This window comes from Pseudophryne corroboree (assembly GCF_028390025.1).
Source record: "Pseudophryne corroboree isolate aPseCor3 chromosome 2 unlocalized genomic scaffold, aPseCor3.hap2 SUPER_2_unloc_3, whole genome shotgun sequence".
Lineage (NCBI taxonomy): Eukaryota > Metazoa > Chordata > Amphibia > Anura > Myobatrachidae > Pseudophryne > Pseudophryne corroboree.
The window spans coordinates 115394-141992 of NW_026967490.1; the positions used below are offsets into that span (position 1 = coordinate 115394).

The following is a 26599-nucleotide window of genomic DNA, read 5'->3' on the forward strand; positions in this document are numbered from 1 at the left end:
ACAATTCTCGTGGTTCCGGATTGGCCAAGACGAGCGTGGTACCCGGAACTTCAAGAGTTTATCTCAGAGGACCCGTGGCCTCTGTCGCTCAGACAAGATGTGCTACAGCAGGGGCCCTGTCTGTTCCAAGACTTACCGCGGCTGCTTTGACGGCATGGCGGTTGAACGCCGGATCCTGAAGGAAAAGGGCATTCCGGAGGAAGTCATTCCTACGCTTATTAAAGCCAGGAAAGATGTTACAGCAAATCATTATCACCGCATATGGCGGAAATATGTTGCATGGTGTGAGGCCGAAAGGGCCCCAACAGAGGAATTTCAACTAGGTCGATTTCTGCATTTCCTGCAAGCAGGAGTGAATATGGGCTTAAAACTGGGATCCATAAAAGTACAGATCTCGGCTCTGTCGATTTTCTTTCAAAAAGAATTAGCTTCAGTACCTGAAGTTCAGACATTTGTAAAAGGAGTGCTGCATATTCAGGCCCCGTTTGTGCCTCCTGTGGCACCTTGGGATCTCAACGTGGTGTTGAGTTTCTTGAAATCGCATTGGTTTGAGCCACTAAAAACCGTGGATCTGAAATATCTCACGTGGAAAGTGGTCATGTTATTGGCCTTGGCTTCGGCCAGGCGAGTATGGCGGCTTTATCATGTAAATGCCCTTATCTGATTTTCCATATGGATAGGGCAGAATTGAGGACTCGTCCCCAGTTTCTCCCTAAGGTGGTGTCAGCGTTTCACCTGAACCAGCCTATTGTGGTGCCTGCGGCTACTAAGGACTTGGAGGACTCCAAGTTGCTAGACGTTGTCAGGGCCCTGAAAATATATGTTTCCAGGACGGCTAGAGTCAGAAAGTCTGACTCGCTGTTTGCTCTGTATGCACCCAACAAGCTGGGTTCTCCTGCTTCTAAGCAGACTATTGCTCGTTGGATTTGTAGTACAATTCAGCTTGCACATTCTGTGGCAGGCCTGCCACAGCCAAAATCTGTCAATGCCCATTCCACAAGGAAGGTGGGCTCATCTTGGGCGGCTGCCCGAGGGGTCTCGGCTTTACAACTTTGCCGAGCAGCTACTTGGTCAGGGGTGAACACGTTTGCAAAATTCTACAAAATTGATACCCTGGCTGAGGAGGACCTGGAGTTCTCTCATTCGGTGCTGCAGAGTCATCCGCACTCTCCCGCCCGTTTGGGAGCTTTGGTATAATCCCCATGGTCCTTACGGAGTTCCCAGCATCCACTAGGACGTCAGAGAAAATAAGAATTTACTCACCGGTAAATCTATTTCTCGTAGTCCGTAGTGGATGCTGGGCGCCCATCCCAAGTGCGGATTGTCTGCAATACTTGTACATAGTTATTGTTAACTAAATCGGGTTATTGTTGAGCCATCTGTTGAGAGGCTCAGTTGTTTTCATACTGTTTACTGGGTTTAATATCACGAGTTATACGGTGTGATTGGTGTGGCTGGTATGAGTCTTACCCGGGATTCAAAATCCCTTCCTTATTGTGTACGCTCGTCCGGGCACAGTATCCTAACGGAGGCTTGGAGGGGGGGGTCATAGGGGGAGGAGCCAGTGTACACCAGGTAGTCATAAATCTTTCTAGAGTGCCCAGCCTCCTTCGGAGCCCGCTATTCCCCATGGTCCTTTCGGAGTTCCCAGCATCCACTACGGACTACGAGAAATAGAATTACCGGTGAGTAAATTCTTATTATTAATGGCACTATACTGGAAACTACTGAGGAGGAAAGGGATCTAGGAGTCACTATTTCAGGTGACATAAAGGATAAATATAGTATAATGGCACTATACTGGAAACTACTGAGGAGGAAAGGGATCTAGGAGTCACTATTTCAGGTGACATAAAGGATAAATATAGTATTAATGGCACTATACTGGGGAACTACTGAGGAGGAAAGGGATCTAGGAGTCACTATCTCAGGTGACATAAAGGATAAATATAGTATAATGGCACTATACTGGAAACTACTGAGGAGGAAAGGGATCTAGGAGTCACTATTTCAGGTGACATAAAGGATAAATATAGTAGTAATGGCGCTATACTGGGAACTACTGAGGAGGAAAGGGATCTAGGAGTCACTATTTCAGATGACATAAAGGATAAATATAGTAGTAATGGCGCTATACTGGGAACTACGGAGGAGGAAAGGAATCTAGGAGTCACTATTTCAGGTGACATAAAGGATAAATATAGTAGTAATGGCACTATACTGGAAATTACTGAGGAGGAAAGGGATCTAGGAGTCACTATTTCAGGTGACATAAAGGATAAATATAGTATAATGGCACTATACTGGAGACTACTGAGGAGGAAAGGGATCTAGGAGTCACTATTTCAGGTGACATAAAGGATAAATATAGTATAATGGCACTATACTGGAAACTACTGAGGAGGAAAGGGATCTAGGAGTCACCAACTCAGGTGACATAAAGGATAAATATAGTATTAATGGCACTATACTGGGGAACTACTGAGGAGGAAAGGGATCTAGGAGTCACTATTTCAGGTGACATAAAGGATAAATATAGTATAATGGCACTATACTGGAAACTACCGAGGAGGAAAGGGATCTAGGAGTCACCAACTCAGGTGACATAAAGGATAAATATAGTATTAATGGCACTATACTGGGGAACTACTGAGGAGGAAAGGGATCTAGGAGTCACTATTTCAGGTGACATAAAGGATAAATATAGTATAATGGCACTATACTGGAAACTACCGAGGAGGAAAGGGATCTAGGAGTCACCAACTCAGGTGACATAAAGGATAAATATAGTATTAATGGCACTATACTGGGGAACTACTGAGGAGGAAGGGGATCTAGAAGTCACTATTTCAGGTGACATAAAGGATAAATATAGTATTAATGGCACTATACTGGAAACTACTGAGGAGGAAAGGGATCTAGGAGTCACTATCTCAGGTGACATAAAGGATAAATATAGTATTAATGGCGCTATACTGGAGACTACTGAGGAGGAAAGGGATCTAGGAGTCACTATTTCAGGTGACATAAAGGATAAATATAGTATTAATGGCTCTATACCAGAAACTACTGAGGAGGAAAGGGATCTAGGAGTCACTATCTCAGGTAACATAAAGGATAAATATAGTATTAATGGCACTATACTGGAAACTACTGAGGAGGAAAGGGATCTAGGAGTCACTATCTCAGGTGACATAAAGGATAAATATAGTATTAATGGCGCTATACTGGAGACTACTGAGGAGGAAAGGGATCTAGGAGTCACTATTTCAGGTGACATAAAGGATAAATATAGTATTAATGGCTCTATACCAGAAACTACTGAGGAGGAAAGGGATCTAGGAGTCACTATCTCAGGTGACATAAAGGATAAATATAGTATTAATGGCACTATACTGGGAGCTACTGAGGAGGAAAGGGATCTAGGAGTCACTATCTCAGGTGACATAAAGGATAAATATAGTATTAATGGCGCTATACTGGGAACTACTCAGTAGGAAAGGGATCTAGGAGTCACTATCTCAGGTGACATAAAGGATAAATATAGTATTAATGGCTCTGTACTGGGGACTACTGAGGAGGAAAGGGATCTAGGAGTCACTATCTCAGGTGACATAAAGGATAAATATAGTATTAATGGCACTATACTGGGAACTACTGAGGAGGAAAGGGATCTAGGAGTCATTATCTCAGGTGACATAAAGGATAAATATAGTATTAATGGCACTATACTGGAAACTACTGAGGAGGAAAGGGATCTAGGAGTCACTATCTCAGGTGACATAAAGGATAAATATAGTATTAATGGCTCTATACTGGGAACTACTGAGGAGGAAAGGGATCTAGGAGTCACTATTTCTGGTGACATAAAGGATAAATATAGTATTAATGGCACTGTACTGGAAACTACTGAGGAGGAAAGGGATCTAGGAGTCACTATCTCAGGTGACATAAAGGATAAATATAGTATTACTGGAACTATACTGGGGACTACTGAGGAGGAAAGGGATCTAGGAGTCACTATCTCAGGTGACATAAAGGATAAATATAGTATTACTGGAACTATACTGGAGACTACTGAGGAGGAAAGGGATCTAGGAGTCACTATTTCAGGTGACATAAAGGATAAATATAGTATAATGGCACTATACTGGAGACTACTGAGGAGGAAAGGGATCTAGGAGTCACTATTTCAGGTGACATAGAGGATAAATATAGTAATAATGGCACTATACTGGAAACTACCGAGGAGGAAAGGGATCTAGGAGTCACTATTTCAGGTGACATAAAGGATAAATATAGTATAATGGCACTATACTGGAAACTACTGAGGAGGAAAGGGATCTAGGAGTCACCAACTCAGGTGACATAAAGGATAAATATAGTATTAATGGCACTATACTGGGGAACTACTGAGGAGGAAAGGGATCTAGGAGTCACTATTTCAGGTGACATAAAGGATAAATATAGTATAATGGCACTATACTGGAAACTACCGAGGAGGAAAGGGATCTAGGAGTCACCAACTCAGGTGACATAAAGGATAAATATAGTATTAATGGCACTATACTGGGGAACTACTGAGGAGGAAAGGGATCTAGGAGTCACTATTTCAGGTGACATAAAGGATAAATATAGTATAATGGCACTATACTGGAAACTACCGAGGAGGAAAGGGATCTAGGAGTCACCAACTCAGGTGACATAAAGGATAAATATAGTATTAATGGCACTATACTGGGGAACTACTGAGGAGGAAGGGGATCTAGAAGTCACTATTTCAGGTGACATAAAGGATAAATATAGTATTAATGGCACTATACTGGAAACTACTGAGGAGGAAAGGGATCTAGGAGTCACTATCTCAGGTGACATAAAGGATAAATATAGTATTAATGGCGCTATACTGGAGACTACTGAGGAGGAAAGGGATCTAGGAGTCACTATTTCAGGTGACATAAAGGATAAATATAGTATTAATGGCTCTATACCAGAAACTACTGAGGAGGAAAGGGATCTAGGAGTCACTATCTCAGGTGACATAAAGGATAAATATAGTATTAATGGCACTATACTGGAAACTACTGAGGAGGAAAGGGATCTAGGAGTCACTATCTCAGGTGACATAAAGGATAAATATAGTATTAATGGCGCTATACTGGAGACTACTGAGGAGGAAAGGGATCTAGGAGTCACTATTTCAGGTGACATAAAGGATAAATATAGTATTAATGGCTCTATACCAGAAACTACTGAGGAGGAAAGGGATCTAGGAGTCACTATCTCAGGTGACATAAAGGATAAATATAGTATTAATGGCACTATACTGGGAGCTACTGAGGAGGAAAGGGATCTAGGAGTCACTATCTCAGGTGACATAAAGGATAAATATAGTATTAATGGCGCTATACTGGGAACTACTCAGTAGGAAAGGGATCTAGGAGTCACTATCTCAGGTGACATAAAGGATAAATATAGTATTAATGGCTCTGTACTGGGGACTACTGAGGAGGAAAGGGATCTAGGAGTCACTATCTCAGGTGACATAAAGGATAAATATAGTATTAATGGCACTATACTGGGAACTACTGAGGAGGAAAGGGATCTAGGAGTCATTATCTCAGGTGACATAAAGGATAAATATAGTATTAATGGCACTATACTGGAAACTACTGAGGAGGAAAGGGATCTAGGAGTCACTATCTCAGGTGACATAAAGGATAAATATAGTATTAATGGCTCTATACTGGGAACTACTGAGGAGGAAAGGGATCTAGGAGTCACTATTTCTGGTGACATAAAGGATAAATATAGTATTAATGGCACTGTACTGGAAACTACTGAGGAGGAAAGGGATCTAGGAGTCACTATCTCAGGTGACATAAAGGATAAATATAGTATTACTGGAACTATACTGGGGACTACTGAGGAGGAAAGGGATCTAGGAGTCACTATCTCAGGTGACATAAAGGATAAATATAGTATTACTGGAACTATACTGGAGACTACTGAGGAGGAAAGGGATCTAGGAGTCACTATTTCAGGTGACATAAAGGATAAATATAGTATTAATGGCATTATACTGGAAACTACTGAGGAGGAAAGGGATCTAGGAGTCACTATTTCAGATGACATAAAGGATAAATATAGTAATAATGGCGCTATACTGGGAACCACTCAGTAGGAAAGGGATCTAGGAGTCACTATCTCAGGTGACATAAAGGATAAATATAGTATTAATGGCACTATACTGGAACTACTGAGGAGGAAAGGGATCTAGGAGTCACTATCTCAGGTGACATAAAGGATAAATATAGTATTAATGGCACTATACTGGAAACTACTGAGGAGGAAAGGGATCTAGGAGTCACTATCTCAGGTGACATAAAGGATAAATATAGTATTAATGGCGCTATACTGGAAACTACTGAGGAGGAAAGGGATCTAGGAGTCACTATTTCAGGTGACATAAAGGATAAATATAGTATTAATGGCACTATACTGGAAACTACTGAGGAGGAAAGGGATCTAGGAGTCACTATTTCATGTGACATAAAGGATAAATATAGTATTAATGGCACTATACTGGAAACTACTGAGGAGGAAAGGGATCTAGGAGTCACTATCTCAGGTGACATAAAGGCAGGTAAGCAAAGTAATACAGCAATGAGGAAGGCTAGTCAATATATATATATATATATATATATATATATATATATATATATATATATAAAAAAGGGGGGGATGAGGGTTTCAGCGACCAGCGGTGTCTAGTAAAATATAATAAATATGAGGAGACTAGCTGGATACGTAAAAAATAGCAGTATATTTATTAGTACAAAAAAAAAATTAAAACCAAGGTATAAAACCAGTTATAAAAAAATGTCACAGTGGGTTTTAAAAGCCGGAGGGTATATGCTAAAAATTAATACCTACTAAAAGGATACTTAAAACAATAATATAAATAATATAAAGGCAATAATGATAAAATATCCAAAAAAGAGAATGCTGCTTATCTTTTTAAAAGTGGAGAGTCAATGGAGGTATATATATATGTATAGGTCATTGGTGCGGCCTCATCTAGAATTCTGTGTTCAATATTGGAGGCCATATCTTCAGAAGGATATAAATACGTTAGAGACTGTACAAAGAAGGGCAACGAACATGGTGCATGACCGACATCACACAACTTACCCAGAAAGACTAAGAAATCTCACTATGTATAGTGTGGAGCAGAGAAGGGAAAGGGGGGACATGATGGAGACTGTCACATATATCAGTGGTATCACCACGGTACAGGAGGAGACATTCCTCACAGGGAGAGAAGTATTAGACCACGAGGACATGAGAGAGACTGTCACATATATCAGGGGTATCACCACGGTACAGGGGGAGACATTCCTCACAGGGAGAGAAGTAATAGGACACGAGGACATGAGAGAGACTGTCACATATATCAGGGGTATCACCACGGTACAGGGGGAGACATTCCTCACAGGGAGAGAAGTATTAGGACACGAGGACATGAGAGAGACTGTCACATATATCAGGGGTATCACCATGGTACAGGAGGAGACATTCCTCACAGGGAGAGAAGTAATAGACCACGAGGACATGAGAGAGACTGTCACATATCAGGGGTATCACCACGGTACAGGAGGAGACATTCCTTACAGGGAGAGAAGTATTAGGACACGAGGACATGATAGAGACTGTCACATATATCAGGGGTATCACCACGGTACAGGGGGAGACATACCTCACAGGGAGAGAAGTAATGGGACATGAGGACATGAGAGAGACTGTCACATATATCAGGGGTATCACCACGGTACAGGAGGAGACATTCCTCACAGGGAGAGAAGTAATAGGACACGAGGACATGAGAGAGACTGTCACATATCAGGGGTATCACCATGGTACAGGAGGAAACATTCCTCACAGGGAGAGAAGTAATAGGACACGAGGACATGAGAGAGACTGTCACATATATCAGGGGTATCACCACGGTACAGGAGGAGACATTCCTCACAGGGAGAGAAGTAATAGGACACGAGGACATGAGAGAGACTGTCACATATATCAGGGGTATCACCACGGTACAGGAGGAGACATTCCTTACAGGGAGAGAAGTAATAGGACACGAGGACATGAGAGAGACTGTCACATATCAGGGGTATCACCACGGTACAGGAGGAGACATTCCTCACAGGAAGAGAAGTAATAGGACACGAGGACATGATAGAGAATGTCACATATATCAGGGGTATCACCACGGTACAGGGGGAGACATTCCTCACAGGGAGAGAAGTATTAGGACACGAGGACATGAGAGAGACTGTCACATATATCAGGGGTATCACCACGGTACAGGGGGAGACATTCCTCACAGGGAGAGAAGTATTAGGACACGAGGACATGATAGAGACTGTCACATATATCAGGGGTATCACCACGGTACAGGAGGAGACATTCCTCACAGGGAGAGAAGTATTAGACCACGAGGACATGAGAGAGACTGTCACATATATCAGGGGTATCACCACGGTACAGGGGGAGACATTCCTCACAGGGAGAGAAGTAATAGGACACGAGGACATGAGAGAGACTGTCACATATATCAGGGGTATCACCACGGTACAGGGGGAGACATTCCTCACAGGGAGAGAAGTATTAGGACACGAGGACATGAGAGAGACTGTCACATATATCAGGGGTATCACCATGGTACAGGAGGAGACATTCCTCACAGGGAGAGAAGTAATAGACCACGAGGACATGAGAGAGACTGTCACATATCAGGGGTATCACCACGGTACAGGAGGAGACATTCCTTACAGGGAGAGAAGTATTAGGACACGAGGACATGAGAGAGACTGTCACATATCAGGGGTATCACCACGGTACAGGAGGAGACATTCCTCACAGGGAGAGAAGTAATAGACCACGAGGACATGATAGAGACTGTCACATATATCAGGGGTATCACCACGGTACAGGGGGAGACATACCTCACAGGGAGAGAAGTAATAGGACATGAGGACATGAGAGAGACTGTCACATATATCAGGGGTATCACCACGGTACAGGAGGAGACATTCCTCACAGGGAGAGAAGTAATAGGACACGAGGACATGAGAGAGACTGTCACATATCAGGGGTATCACCATGGTACAGGAGGAAACATTCCTCACAGGGAGAGAAGTAATAGGACACGAGGACATGAGAGAGACTGTCACATATATCAGGGGTATCACCACGGTACAGGAGGAGACATTCCTCACAGGGAGAGAAGTAATAGGACACGAGGACATGAGAGAGACTGTCACATATATCAGGGGTATCACCACGGTACAGGAGGAGACATTCCTTACAGGGAGAGAAGTAATAGGACACGAGGACATGAGAGAGACTGTCACATATCAGGGGTATCACCACGGTACAGGAGGAGACATTCCTCACAGGAAGAGAAGTAATAGGACACGAGGACATGATAGAGAATGTCACATATATCAGGGGTATCACCACGGTACAGGGGGAGACATTCCTCACAGGGAGAGAAGTAATAGGACACGAGGACATGATAGAGACTGTCACATATATCAGGGGTATCACCACGGTACAGGAGGAGACATTCCTGACAGGGAGAGAAGTAATAGGACACGAGGACATGATAGAGACTGTCACATATATCAGGGGTATCACCACGGTACAGGAGGAGACATTCCTCACAGGAAGAGAAGTAATAGGACACGAGGACATGATAGAGAATGTCACATATATCAGGGGTATCACCACGGTACAGGAGGAGACATTCCTCACAGGGAGAGAAGTAATAGGACACGAGGACATGAGAGAGACTGTCACATATCAGGGGTATCACCACGGTACAGGAGGAGACATTCCTCACAGGGAGAGAAGTAATAGGACACGAGGACATGATAGAGACTGTCACATATATCAGGGGTATCACCACGGTACAGGGGGAGACATTCCTCACAGGAAGAGAAGTAATAGGACACGAGGACATGATAGAGACTGTCACATATATCAGGGGTATCACCACGGTACAGGGGGAGACATTCCTCACAGGAAGAGAAGTAATAGGACACGAGGACATGATAGAGACTGTCACATATATCAGGGGTATCACCACGGTACAGGGGGAGACATTCCTCACAGGGAGAGAAGTAATAGGACACGAGGACATGATAGAGACTGTCACATATATCAGGGGTATCACCATGGTACAGGGGGGAGACATTCCTCACAGGGAGAGAAGTAATAGGACACGAGGACATGATAGAGACTGTCACATATATCAGGGGTATCACCACGGTACAGGGGGAGACATTCCTTACAGGGAGAGAAGTAATAGGACACGAGGACATGAGAGAGACTGTCCCATATATCAGGGGTATCACCACGGTACAGGGGGAGACATTCCTCACAGGGAGAGAAGTAATAGGACACAAGGACATGATAGAGACTGTCACATATATCAGGGGTATCACCACGGTACAGGAGGAGACATTCCTCACAGGGAGAGAAGTAATAGGACACAAGGACATGAGAGAGACTGTCACATATATCAGGGGTATCACCACGGTACAGGGGGAGACATTCCTCACAGGGAGAGAAGTAATAGGACACGAGGACATGATAGAGACTGTCACATATATCAGGGGTATCACCACGGTACAGGAGGAGACATTCCTCACAGGGAGAGAAGTAATAGGACACAAGGACATGATAGAGACTGTCACATATATCAGGGGTATCACCACGGTACAGGAGGAGACATTCCTCACAGGGAGAGAAGTATTAGGACACGAGGACATGATAGAGACTGTCACATATATCAGGGGTATCACCACGGTACAGGAGGAGACATTCCTCACAGGGAGAGAAGTAATAGGACACGAGGACATGATAGAGACTGTCACATATATCAGGGATATCACCACGGTACAGGAGGAGACATTCCTCACAGGGAGAGAAGTAATAGTCTCTATCATGTCCTCGTGTACTGTCACATATATCAGGGGTATCACCACAGTACAGGAGGAGACATTCCTCACAGGGAGAGAAGTAATAGGACACGAGGACATGAGAGAGACTGTCACATATATCAGGGGTATCACCACGGTACAGGGGGAGACAATCCTCACAGGGAGAGAAGTAATAGGACACGAGGACATGAGAGAGACTGTCACATATATCAGGGGTATCACCACGGTACAGGAGGAGACATTCCTCACAGGGAGAGAAGTAATAGGACACGAGGGCATGATAGAGACTGTCACATATATCAGGGGTATCACCACGGTACAGGAGGAGACATTCCTCACAGGGAGAGAAGTAATAGGACACGAGGACATGATAGAGACTGTCACATATATCAGGGGTATCACCACGGTACAGGGGGAGACATTCCTCACAGGGAGAGAAGTAATAGGACACGAGGACATGATAGAGACTGTCACATATATCAGGGGTATCACCACGGTACAGGAGGAGACATTCCTCACAGGGAGAGAAGTAATAGGACACGAGGACATGAGAGAGACTGTCACATATATCAGGGGTATCACCACGGTACAGGAGGAGACATTCCTCACAGGGAGAGAAGTAATAGGACACGAGGACATGATAGAGACTGTCACATATATCAGGGGTATCACCACGGTACAGGGGGAGACATTCCTCACAGGGAGAGAAGTAATAGGACACGAGGACATGAGAGATACTGTCACATATATCAGGGGTATCACCACGGTACAGGAGACATTCCTCACAGGGAGAGAAGTAATAGGACACGAGGACATGATAGAGACTTTCACATATATCAGGGGTATCACCACGGTACAGGAGGAGACATTCCTCACAGGGAGAGAAGTAATAGGACATGAGGACATGATAGAGAATGTCACATATATCAGGGGTATCACCACGGTACAGGAGGAGACATTCCTCACAGGGAGAGAAGTAATAGGACACGAGGACATGAGCGAGACTGTCACATATATCAGGGGTATCACCACGGTACAGGAGGAGAAATTCCTCACAGGGAGAGAAGTAATAGGACACAAGGACATGAGAGAGACTGTCACATATATCAGGGGTATCACCACGGTACAGGAGGAGACATTCCTCACAGGGAGAGAAGTAATAGGACACGAGGACATGATAGAGACTGTCACATATATCAGGGGTATCACCACGGTACAGGGGGAGACATTCCTCACAGGAGGATAGAAGTAATAGGACACGAGGACATGATAGAGACTGTCACATATATCAGGGGTATCACCACGGTACAGGAGGAGACATTCCTCACAGGGAGAGAAGTAATAGGACACAAGGACATGAGAGAGACTGTCACATATATCAGGGGTATCACCACGGTACAGGGGGAGACATTCCTCACAGGGAGAGAAGTAATAGGACACGAGGACATGATAGAGACTGTCACATATATCAGGGGTATCACCACGGTACAGGAGGAGACATTCCTCACAGGGAGAGAAGTAATAGGACACAAGGACATGAGAGAGACTCACATATATCAGGGGTATCACCACGGTACAGGAGGAGACATTCCTCACAGGGAGAGAAGTAATAGGACACGAGGACATGATAGAGACTGTCACATATATCAGGGGTATCACCACGGTACAGGAGGAGACATTCCTCACAGGGAGAGAAGTAATAGGACACGAGGACATGATAGAGACTGTCACATATATCAGGGGTATCACCACGGTACAGGAGGAGACATTCCTCACAGGGAGAGAAGTAATAGGACACGAGGACATGAGAGAGACTGTCACATATATCAGGGGTATCACCACGGTACAGGGGGAGACATTCCTCACAGGGAGAGAAGTAATAGGACACGAGGACATGAGAGAGACTGTCACATATATCAGGGGTATCACCACGGTACAGGAGGAGACATTCCTCACAGGGAGAGAAGTAATAGGACACGAGGACATGAGAGAGACTGTCACATATATCAGGGGTATCACCACGGTACAGGGGGAGACATTCCTCACAGGGAGAGAAGTAATAGGACACGAGGACATGATAGAGACTGTCACATATATCAGGGGTATCACCACGGTACAGGAGGAGACATTCCTCACAGGGAGAGAAGTAATAGGACACGAGGACATGAGAGAGACTGTCACATATATCAGGGGTATCACCACGGTACAGGAGGAGACATTCCTCACAGGGAGAGAAGTAATAGGACACGAGGACATGAGAGAGACTGTCACATATATCAGGGGTATCACCACGGTACAGGGGGAGACATTCCTCTCAGTGAGAGAAGTAATAGGACACGAGGACATGAGAGAGACTGTCACATATATCAGGGGTATCACCACGGTACAGGAGGAGACATTCCTCACAGGGAGGGAAGTAATAGGACACGAGGACATGAGAGAGACTGTCACATATATCAGGGGTATCACCACGGTACAGGGGGAGACATTCCTCACAGGGAGAGAAGTAATAGACCGCGAGGACATGAGAGAGACTGTCACATATATCAGGGGTATCACCACGGTACAGGGGGAGACATTCCTCTCAGTGAGAGAAGTAATAGGACACGAGGACATGAGAGAGACTGTCACATATATCAGGGGTATCACCACGGTACAGGAGGAGACATTCCTCACAGGGAGGGAAGTAATAGGACACGAGGACATGAGAGAGACTGTCACATATATCAGGGGTATCACCACGGTACAGGGGGAGACATTCCTCACAGGGAGAGAAGTAATAGACCGCGAGGACATGAGAGAGACTGTCACATATATCAGGGGTATTACCACGGTACAGGGGGAGACATTCCTCTCAGTGAGAGAAGTAATAGGACACGAGGACATGAGAGAGACTGTCACATATATCAGGGGTATCACCACGGTACAGGAGGAGACATTCCTCACAGGGAGGGAAGTAATAGGACACGAGGACATGAGAGAGACTGTCACATATATCAGGGGTATCACCACGGTACAGGAGGAGACATTCCTCACAGGGAGAGAAGTAATAGGACACGAGGACATGAGAGAGACTGTCACATATATCAGGGGTATCACCACGGTACAGGGGGAGACATTCCTCACAGGGAGAGAAGTAATAGGACACAAGGACATGCACTGACACTGGAGGGGGGGAGGTTCAGGGGAAATGACGTAACAGAAAGGGTAGTGGAGAAGTGGAATAGCCCCCATCAGAGGTGGTAGAGGGTAAGACAGTAGAGCAATGTAACATGTATGGGTAGATATAAGGATCCTTACACAGAAATAAGATAAAAATATGGTGTATAATAAGGGGCAGACTAGATGGGGCGAGTGCTTCTTATCTGCGTCGTATTCTATGTGTGTAAATCCAGAGTCCCCGGAATAAACAGAAACCGGTCATGTGAGTAGTGTCAGCTCTTCAGTTTGGCAGGAACGTTATCATTCAATATAACATAAGTATAGTAATTGTGCATTTTGTGTTATTTAGGTGAAGCAAGGCAAGGTGCACGTTCTTCTCCTGTCGCCCGAGGCTCTAGTTGGGGGAGGTCAGTCTGGCTCCAGCTGTTTACCTCCCGCTGACCAGCTCCCTCCAGTGGCCTTCGCCTGTATAGATGAAGTTCATTGTGTATCCGAGTGGTCCCACAATTTCCGTCCCTGTTACCTCCGACTCTGCAAGGTGAGTGACCTCGAGTAATTATATTTCATTACCAGATGACAATACTACAGTATATGCTATATATACTACAGTATATGCTATATATACTACAGTGTATGCTATACAGTATTTGTGTTATGTAGGTAATAAAACAGAAGCATGACATATACCGCAGCGTTATCCACCCACTGACCACAAAAGGGACATTTACATTATCAATTAATGGTTTCTATCTGATGTCAGTAGAGGACACAGATATTACTCCGGAATAAAGTTCCAGCACCAGTATATAGGGGGGGATCTTCCTCCTGTCACATAGGTCAGTATACATATAGCGGTTACATTGGAAGGAATTGGTACATAGGGGGGATCTTCCTCCTGTCACACAGGTCAGTATACATATAGCGGTTACATTGGAAGGAATTAGTACATAGGGGGGGATCTTCCTCCTGTCACACAGGTCAGTATACATATAGCGGTTACATTGGAAGGAATTGGTACATAGGGGGGGATCTTCCTCCTGTCACACAGGTCAGTATACATATAGCGGTTACATTGGAAGGAATTGGTACATAGGGGGGATCTTCCTCCTGTCACACAGGTCAGTATACATATAGCGGTTACATTGGAAGGAATTGGTACATAGGGGGGGATCTTCCTCCTGTCACACAGGTCAGTATACATATAGCGGTTACATTGGAAGGAATTGGTACATAGGGGGGATCTTCCTCCTGTCACACAGGTCAGTATACATATAGCGGTTACATTGGAAGGAATTGGTACATAGGGGGGGATCTTCCTCCTGTCACACAGGTCAGTATACATATAGCGGGTACATAGGGGGGATCTTCCTCCTGTCACACAGGTCAGTATACATATAGCGGTTACATTGGAAGGAATTGGTATATAGGGGGGGATCTTCCTCCTGTCACACAGGTCAGTATACATATAGCGGTTACATTGGAAGGAATTGGTACATAGGGGGGGATCTTCCTCCTGTCACACAGGTCAGTATACATATAGCGGTTACATTGGAAGGAATTGGTACATAGGGGGGATCTTCCTCCTGTCACACAGGTCAGTATACATATAGCGGTTACATTGGAAGGAATTGGTACATAGGGGGGATCTTCCTCCTGTCACACAGGTCAGTATACATATAGCGGTTACATTGGAAGGAATTGGTACATAGGGGGGATCTTCCTCCTGTCACACAGGTCAGTATACATATAGCGGTTACATTGGAAGGAATTGGTACATAGGGGGGATCTTCCTCCTGTCACACAGGTCAGTATACATATAGCGGTTACATTGGAAGGAATTGGTACATAGGGGGGGATCTTCCTCCTGTCACACAGGTCAGTATACATATAGCGGTTACATTGGAAGGAATTGGTACATAGGGGGGATCTTCCTCCTGTCACACAGGTCAGTATACATATAGCGGTTACATTGGAAGGAATTGGTACATAGGGGGGATCTTCCTCCTGTCACACAGGTCAGTATACATATAGCGGTTACATTGGAAGGAATTGGTACATAGGGGGGGATCTTCCTCCTGTCACACAGGTCAGTATACATATAGCGGGTACATAGGGGGGATCTTCCTCCTGTCACACAGGTCAGTATACATATAGCGGTTACATTGGAAGGAATTGGTACATAGGGGGGGATCTTCCTCCTGTCACACAGGTCAGTATACATATAGCGGTTACATTGGAAGGAATTGGTATATAGGGGGGGATCTTCCTCCTGTCACACAGGTCAGTATACATATAGCGGTTACATTGGAAGGAATTGGTACATAGGGGGGGATCTTCCTCCTGTCACACAGGTCAGTATACATATAGCGGTTACATTGGAAGGAATTGGTACATAGGGGGGGATCTTCCTCCTGTCACACAGGTCAGTATACATATAGCGGTTACATTGGAAGGAATTGGTACATAGGGGGTGATCTTCCTCCTGTCACACAGGTCAGTATACATATAGCGGTTACATTGGAAGGAATTGGTACATAGGGGGGGGGATCTTCCTCCTGTCACACAGGTCAGTATACATATAGCGGTTACATTGGAAGGAATTGGTACATAGGGGGGGATCTTCCTCCTGTCACACAGGTCAGTATACATATAGCGGTTACATTGGAAGGAATTGGTACATAGGGGGGGATCTTCCTCCTGTCACACAGGTCAGTATACATATAGCGGTTACATTGGAAGGAATTGGTACATAGGGGGGGATCTTCCTCCTGTCACACAGGTCAGTATACATATAGCGGTTACATTGGAAGGAATTGGTACATAGGGGGGGATCTTCCTCCTGTCACACAGGTCAGTATACATATAGCGGTTACACTGGAAGGAATTGGTACATAGGGGGGATCTTCCTCCTGTCACACAGGTCAGTATACATATAGCGGTTACATTGGAAGGAATTGGTACATAGGGGGGGATCTTCCTCCTGTCACACAGGTCAGTATACATATAGCGGTTACATTGGAAGGAATTGGTACATAGGGGGGATCTTCCTCCTGTCACACAGGTCAGTATACATATAGCGGTTACATTGGAAGGAATTGGTACATAGGGGGGGGATCTTCCTCCTGTCACACAGGTCAGTATACATATAGCGGTTACATTGGAAGGAATTGGTACATAGGGGGGATCTTCCTCCTGTCACACAGGTCAGTATACATATAGCGGTTACATTGGAAGGAATAAGTACATAGGGGGGGATCTTCCTCCTGTCACACAGGTCAGTATACATATAGCGGTTACATTGGAAGGAATTGGTACATAGGGGGGATCTTCCTCCTGTCACACAGGTCAGTATACATATAGCGGTTACATTGGAAGGAATTGATACATAGGGGGGGATCTTCCTCCTGTCACACAGGTCAGTATACATATAGCGGTTACATTGGAAGGAATTGGTACATAGAGGGGATCTTCCTCCTGTCACACAGGTCAGTATACATATAGCGGTTACATTGGAAGGAATTGGTACATAGGGGGGGGATCTTCCTCCTGTCACACAGGTCAGTGTACATATAGCGGTTACATTGGAAGGAATTGGTACATAGGGGGGGATCTTCCTCCTGTCACACAGGTCAGTATACATATAGCGGTTACATTGGAAGGAGTTGGTATATAGGGAGGGATCTTCCTCCTGTCACACAGGTCAGTATACATATAGCGGTTACATTGGAAGGAATTGGTACATAGGGGGGGATCTTCCTCCTGTCACACAGGTCAGTATACATATATCGGTTACATTGGAAGGAATTGGTACATAGGGGGGGATCTTCCTCCTGTCACACAGGTCAGTATACATATAGCGGTTACATTGGAAGGAATTGGTACATAGGGGGGGGGGATCTTCCTCCTGTCACACAGGTCAGTATACATATAGCGGTTACATTGGAAGGAATTGTTACATGGGGGGGATCTTCCTCCTGTCACACAGGTCAGTATACGTATAGCGGTTACATTGGAAGGAATTAGTATATAGGGGGGGATCTTCCTCCTGTCACACAGGTCAGTATACATATAGCGGTTACATTGGAAGGAATTGGTACATAGGGGGGGATCTTCCTCCTGTCACACAGGTCAGTATACATATAGCGGTTACATTGGAAGGAATTGGTACATAGGGGGGATCTTCCTCCTGTCACACAGGTCAGTATACATATAGCGGTTACATTGGAAGGAATTGGTACATAGGGGGGGGGGGATCTTCCTCCTGTCACACAGGTCAGTATACATATAGCGGTTACATTGGAAGGAATTGGTACATAGGGGGGGATCTTCCTCCTGTCACACAGGTCAGTATACATATAGCGGTTACATTGGAAGGAATTGGTACATAGGGGGGGATCTTCCTCCTGTCACACAGGTCAGTATACATATAGCGGTTACATTGGAAGGAATTGGTACATAGGGGGGATATTCCTCCTGTCACACAGGTCAGTATACATATAGCGGTTACATTGGAAGGAATTGTTACATGGGGGGGATCTTCCTCCTGTCACACAGGTCAGTATACATATAGCGGTTACATTGGAAGGAATTAGTATATAGGGGGGGATCTTCCTCCTGTCACACAGGTCAGTATACATATAGCGGTTACATTGGAAGGAATTGGTACATAGGGGGGGATCTTCCTCCTGTCACACAGGTCAGTATACATATAGCGGTTACATTGGAAGGAATTGGTACATAGGGGGGGATCTTCCTCCTGTCACACAGGTCAGTATACATATAGCGGTTACATTGGAAGGAATTGGTACATAGGGGGGATCTTCCTCCTGTCACACAGGTCAGTATACATATATCGGTTACATTGGAAGGAATTGGTACATAGGGGGGGATCTTCCTCCTGTCACACAGGTCAGTATACATATAGCGGTTACATTGGAAGGAATTGGTACATAGGGGGGGGGGATCTTCCTCCTGTCACACAGGTCAGTATACATATAGCGGTTACACTGGAAGGAATTGGTACATAGGGGGGGGATCTTCCTCCTGTCACACAGGTCAGTATACATATAGCGGTTACATTGGAAGGAATTGGTACATAGGGGGGGGATCTTCCTCCTGTCACACAGGTCAGTATACATATAGCGGTTACATTGGAAGGAATTGATACATAGGGGGGATCTTCCTCCTGTCACACAGGTCAGTATACATATAGCGGTTACATTGGAAGGAATTGTTACATGGGGGGGATCTTCCTCCTGTCACACAGGTCAGTATACATATAGCGGTTACATTGGAAGGAATTAGTATATAGGGGGGGATCTTCCTCCTGTCACACAGGTCAGTATACATATAGCGGTTACATTGGAAGGAATTGGTACATAGGGGGGGATCTTCCTCCTGTCACACAGGTCAGTATACATATAGCGGTTACATTGGAAGGAATTGGTACATAGGGGGGGATCTTCCTCCTGTCACACAGGTCAGTATACATATAGCGGTTACATTGGAAGGAATTGGTACATAGGGGGGATCTTCCTCCTGTCACACAGGTCAGTATACATATAGCGGTTACATTGGAAGGAATTGGTACATAGGGGGGGGATCTTCCTCCTGTCACACAGGTCAGTATACATATAGCGGTTACATTGGAAGGAGTTGGTATCTAGGGGGGATCTTCCTCCTGTCACACAGGTCAGTATACATATAGCGGTTACTTTGGAAGGAATTGGTACATAGGGGGGATCTTCCTCCTGTCACACAGGTCAGTATACATATAGCGGTTACATTGGAAGGAATTGTTACATAGGGGGGGATCTTCCTCCTGTCACACAGGTCAGTATACATATAGCGGTTACATTCGAAGGAATTGGTACATAGGAGGGGATCTTCCTCCTGTCACACAGGTCAGTATACATATAGCGGTTACATTGGAAGGAATTGGTACATAGGGGGGGATCTTCCTCCTGTCACACAGGTCAGTATACATATAGCGGTTACATTGGAAGGAATTGGTACATAGGGGGGGGATCTTCCTCCTGTCACACAGGTCAGTATACATATAGCGGTTACATTGGAAGGAATTGGTACATAGGGGGGGATCTTCCTCCTGTCACACAGGTCAGTATACATATAGAGGTTACATTGGAAGGAATTGGTACATAGGGGGGATCTTCCTCCTGTCACACAGGTCAGTATACATATAGCGGTTACATTGGAAGGAATTGGTACATGGGGGGGATCTTCCTCCTGTCACACAGGTCAGTATACATATAGCGGTTACATTGGAAGGAATTGGTATATAGGGGGGATCTTCCTCCTGTCACACAGGTCAGTATACATATAGCGGTTACATTGGAAGGAATTGGTACATGGGGGGGATCTTCCTCCTGTCACACAGGTCAGTATACATATAGCGGTTACATTGGAAGGAATTGGTACATAGGGGGGGATATTCCTCCTGTAACACAGGTCAGTATACATATAGCGGTTACATTGGAAGGAATTGGTACATAGGGGGGGGATCTTCCTCCTGTCACACAGGTCAGTATACATATAGCGGTTACATTGGAAGGAATTGGTACATAGGGGGGGATCTTCCTCCTGTCACACAGGTCAGTATACATATAGCGGTTACATTGGAAGGAATTGGTACATAGGGGGGGATCTTCCTCCTGTCACACAGGTCAGTATACATATAGCGGTTACATTGGAAGGAATTGGTACATAGGGAGGGATCTTCCTCCTGTCACACAGGTCAGTATACATATAGCGGTTACATTGGAAGGAATTGGTACATAGGGGGGGATCTTCCTCCTGTCACACAGGTCAGTATACATATAGCGGTTACATTGGAAGGAATTGGTACATAGGGGGGGATCTTCCTCCTGTCACACAGGTCAGTATACATATAGCGGTTACATTGGAAGGAATTGGTACATGGGGGGGATCTTCCTCCTGTCACACAGGTCAGTATACATATAGCGGTTACATTGGAAGGAATTGGTACATAGGGGGGGATATTCCTCCTGTAACACAGGTCAGTATACATATAGCGGTTACATTGGAAGGAATTGGTACATAGGGGGGGGATCTTCCTCCTGTCACACAGGTCAGTATACATATAGCGGTTACATTGGAAGGAATTGGTATATAGGGGGAATCTTCCTCCTGTCACACAGGTCAGTATACATATAGCGGTTACATTGGAAGGAATTGGTACATAGGGGGGGATCTTCCTCCTGTCACACAGGTCAGTATACATATAGTGGTTACATTGGAAGGAATTGGTACATAGGGGGGATCTTCCTCCTGTCACACAGGTCAGTATACATATAGCGGTTACATTGGAAGGAATTGGTACATAGGGGGGATCTTCCTCCTGTCACACAGGTCAGTATACATATAGCGGTTACATTGGAAGGAATTGGTACATAGGGGGGGATCTTCCTCCTGTCACACATGTCAGTATACATATAGCGGTTACATTGGAAGGAATTGGTACATGGGGGGGATCTTCCTCCTGTCACACAGGTCAGTATACATATAGCGGTTACATTGGAAGGAATTGGTATATAGGGGGGGATCTTCCTCCTGTCACACAGGTCAGTATACATATAGCGGTTACATTGGAAGGAATTAGTACATAGGGGGGATCTTCCTCCTGTCACACAGGTCAGTATACATATAGCGGTTACTTTGGAAGGAATTGGTACATAGGGGGGATCTTCCTCCTGTCACACAGGTCAGTATACATATAGCGGTTACATTGGAAGGAATTGGTACATAGGGGGGGATCTTCCTCCTGTCACACAGGTCAGTATACATATAGCGGGTACATAGGGGGGGATCTTCCTCCTGTCACACAGGTCAGTATACATATAGCGGTTACATTGGAAGGAATTGGTATATAGGGGGGGATCTTCCTCCTGTCACACAGGTCAGTATACATATAGCAGTTACATTGGAAGGAATTGGTACATAGGGGGGGGAGCTTCCTCCTGTCACACAGGTCAGTATACATATAGCGGTTACATTGGAAGGAATTGGTACATAGGGGGGATCTTCCTCCTGTCACACAGGTCAGTATACATATATCGGTTACATTGGAAGGAATTGGTACATAGGGGGGGATCTTCCTCCTGTCACACAGGTCAGTATACATATAGCGGTTACATTGGAAGGAATTGGTACATAGGGGGGGATCTTCCTCCTGTCACACAGGTCAGTATACATATAGCGGTTACATTGGAAGGAATTGGTACATAGGGGGGGATCTTCCTCCTGTCACACAGGTCAGTATACATATAGCGGTTACATTGGAAGGAATTGGTACATAGGGGGGATCTTCCTCCTGTCAAACAGGTCAGTATACATATAGCGGTTACACTGGAAGGAATTAGTATATAGGGGGGGATCTTCCTCCTGTCACACAGGTCAGTATACATATAGCGGTTACATTGGAAGGAATTGGTACATAGGGGGGATCTTCCTCCTGTCACACAGGTCAGTATACATATAGCGGTTACATTGGAAGGAATTGGTACATAGGGGGGGGATCTTCCTCCTGTCACACAGGTCAGTATACATATAGCGGTTACATTGGAAAGAATTGGTACATAGGGGGGGGTATTCCTCCTGTCACACAGGTCAGTATACATATAGCGGTTACATTGGAAGGAATTGGTACATAGGGGGGGGATCTTCCTCCTGTCACACAGGTCAGTATACATATAGCGGTTACATTGGAAGGAATTGGTACATAGGGGGGGATCTTCCTCCTGTCACACAGGTCAGTATACATATAGCGGTTACATTGGAAGGAATTGGTACATGGGGGGGATCTTCCTCCTGTCACACAGGTCAGTATACATATAGCGGTTACATTGGAAGGAATTGGTACATAGGGGGGGATATTCCTCCTGTAACACAGGTCAGTATACATATAGCGGTTACATTGGAAGGAATTAGTACATAGGGGGGATCTTCCTCCTGTCACACAGGTCAGTATACATATAGCGGTTACATTGGAAGGAATTGGTACATAGGGGGGGATCTTCCTCCTGTCACACAGGTCAGTATACATATAGCGGTTACATTGGAAGGAATTAGTACATAGGTGGGGGATCTTCCTCCTGTCACACAGGTCAGTATACATATAGCGGTTACATTGGAAGGAATTGGTACATAGGGGTGATCTTCCTCCTGTCACACAGGTCAGTATACATATAGCGGTTACATTGGAAGGAATTGGTACATAGGGGGGGATCTTCCTCCTGTCACACAGGTCAGTATACATATAGCGGTTACATTGGAAGGAATTAGTACATAGGGGGGGGGGATCTTCCTCCTGTCACACAGGTCAGTATACATATAGCGGTTACATTGGAAGGAATTGGTACATAGGGGGGGATCTTCCTCCTGTCACACAGGTCAGTATACATATAGCGGTTACATTGGAAGGAATTGGTACATAGGGGGGGATCTTCCTCCTGTCACACAGGTCAGTATACATATAGCGGTTACACTGGAAGGAATTAGTATATAGGGGGGGATCTTCCTCCTGTCACACAGGTCAGTATACATATAGCGGTTACATTGGAAGGAATTGGTACATAGGGGGGATCTTCCTCCTGTCACACAGGTCAGTATACATATAGCGGTTACATTGGAAGGAATTGATACATAGGGGGGGATCTTCCTCCTGTCACACAGGTCAGTATACATATAGCGGTTACATTGGAAGGAATTGGTACATAGGGGGGATCTTCCTCCTGTCACACAGGTCAGTATACATATAGCGGTTACATTGGAAGGAATTGGTACATAGGGGGGGGATCTTCCTCCTGTCACACAGGTCAGAATACATATAGCGGTTACATTGGAAGGAATTGGTACATAGGGGGGATCTTCCTCCTGTCACACAGGTCAGTATACATATAGCGGTTACATTGGAAGGAATTGGTACATAGGGGGGATCTTCCTCCTGTAACACAGGTCAGTATACATATAGCGGTTACATTGGAAGGAATTGGTACATAGGGGGGATCTTCCTCCTGTCACACAGGTCAGTATACATATAGCGGTTACATTGGAAGGAATTGGTACATAGGGGGGATCTTCCTCCTGTCACACAGGTCAGTATACATATAGCGGTTACATTGGAAGGAATTGGTACATAGGGGGGATCTTCCTCCTGTCACACAGGTCAGTATACATATAGCGGTTACACTGGAAGGAATTAGTATATAGGGGGGGATCTTCCTCCTGTCACACAGGTCAGTATACATATAGCGGTTACATTGGAAGGAATTGGTACATAGGGGGGATCTTCCTCCTGTCACACAGGTCAGTATACATATAGCGGTTACATTGGAAGGAATTGGTACATAGGGGGGATATTCCTCCTGTCACACAGGTCAGTATACATATAGCAGTTACATTGGAAGGAATTGGTACATAGGGGGGATCTTCCTCCTGTCACACAGGTCAGTATACATATAGCGGTTACATTGGAAGGAATTGGTACATAGGGGGGGATCTTCCTCCTGTCACACAGGTCAGTATACATATAGCGGTTACATTGGAAGGAATTGGTACATAGGGGGGGATCTTCCTCCTGTCACACAGGTCAGTATACATATAGCGGGTACATAGGGGGGATCTTCCTCCTGTCACACAGGTCAGTATACATATAGCGGTTACATTGGAAGGAATTGGTATATAGGGGGGATCTTCCTCCTGTCACACAGGTCAGTATACATATAGCGGTTACATTGGAAGGAATTGGTACATAGGGGGGGATCTTCCTCCTGTCACACAGGTCAGTATACATATAGCGGTTACATTGGAAGGAATTGGTACATAGGGGGGGATCTTCCTCCTGTCACACAGGTCAGTATACATATAGCGGTTACATTGGAAGGAATTAGTATATAGGGGGGGGATCTTCCTCCTGTCACACAGGTCAGTATACATATAGCGGTTACATTGGAAGGAATTGGTACATAGGGGGGGATCTTCCTCCTGTCACACAGGTCAGTATACATATAGCGGTTACATTGGAAGGAATTGGTACATAGGGGGGGATATTCCTCCTGTCACACAGGTCAGTATACATATAGCGGTTACATTGGAAGGAATTGGTATATAGGGGGGGCTCTTCCTCCTGTCACACAGGTCAGTATACATATAGCGGTTACACTGGAAGGAATTGGTACATAGGGGGGGATCTTCCTCCTGTCACACAGGTCAGTATACATATAGCGGTTACATTGGAAGGAATTGGTACATAGGGGGGATCTTCCTCCTGTCACACAGGTCAGTATACATATAGCGGTTACATTGGAAGGAATTGGTACATAGGGGGGGATCTTCCTCCTGTCACACAGGTCAGTATACATATAGCGGTTACATTGGAAGGAATTGGTACATAGGGGGGGATCTTCCTCCTGTCACACAGGTCAGTATACATATAGCGGTTACATTGGAAGGAATTAGTACATAGGGGGGATCTTCCTCCTGTCACACAGGTCAGTATACATATAGCGGTTACATTGGAAGGAATTAGTACATAGGGGGGGATCTTCCTCCTGTCACACAGGTCAGTATACATATAGCGGTTACATTGGAAGGAGTTGGTACATAGGGGGGATCTTCCTCCTGTCACACAGGTCAGTATACATATAGCGGTTACATTGGAAGGAATTGGTACATAGGGGGGGATCTTCCTCCTGTCACACAGGTCAGTATACATATAGCGGTTACATTGGAAGGAATTAGTACATAGGGGGGGATCTTCCTCCTGTCACACAGGTCAGTATACATATAGCGGTTACATTGGAAGGAATTGGTACATAGGGGGGGATCTTCCTCCTGTCACACAGGTCAGTATACATATAGCGGTTACATTGGAAGGAATTGGTACATAGGGGGGGATCTTCCTCCTGTCACACAGGTCAGTATACATATAGCGGTTACATTGGAAGGAATTGGTATATAGGGGGGGATCTTCCTCCTGTCACACAGGTCAGTATACATATAGCGGTTACATTGGAAGGAATTGGTACATAGGGGGGGATCTTCCTCCTGTCACACAGGTCAGTATACATATAGCGGTTACATTGGAAGGAATTAGTATATAGGGGGGGATCTTCCTCCTGTCACACAGGTCAGTATACATATAGCGGTTACATTGGAAGGAATTGATACATAGGGGGGGATCTTCCTCCTGTCACACAGGTCAGTATACATATAGTGGTTACATTGGAAGGAATTAGTACATAGGGGGGGATCTTCCTCCTGTCACACAGGTCAGTATACATATAGCGGTTACATTGGAAGGAATTGATACATAGGGGGGGATCTTCCTCCTGTCACACAGGTCAGTATACATATAGTGGTTACATTGGAAGGAATTAGTACATAGG

General features: G+C 45.1%; 1 protein-coding gene across 1 annotated transcript in view; it reads left to right on the plus strand.

Moving 5' to 3' along the window:
- RECQL4 (RecQ like helicase 4) overlaps nucleotides 1-26599 on the plus strand; it is a gene marked incomplete at its 5' end in the record, with an annotated part of 264498 nt that overhangs the window by 112865 nt on the left and 125034 nt on the right. Inside the window, one exon of the mRNA XM_063948748.1 lies at nucleotides 14524-14712. Within this exon, the coding sequence (XP_063804818.1) occupies nucleotides 14524-14712 (189 nt within the window). The remainder of the gene's footprint in view (nucleotides 1-14523; nucleotides 14713-26599) is intronic.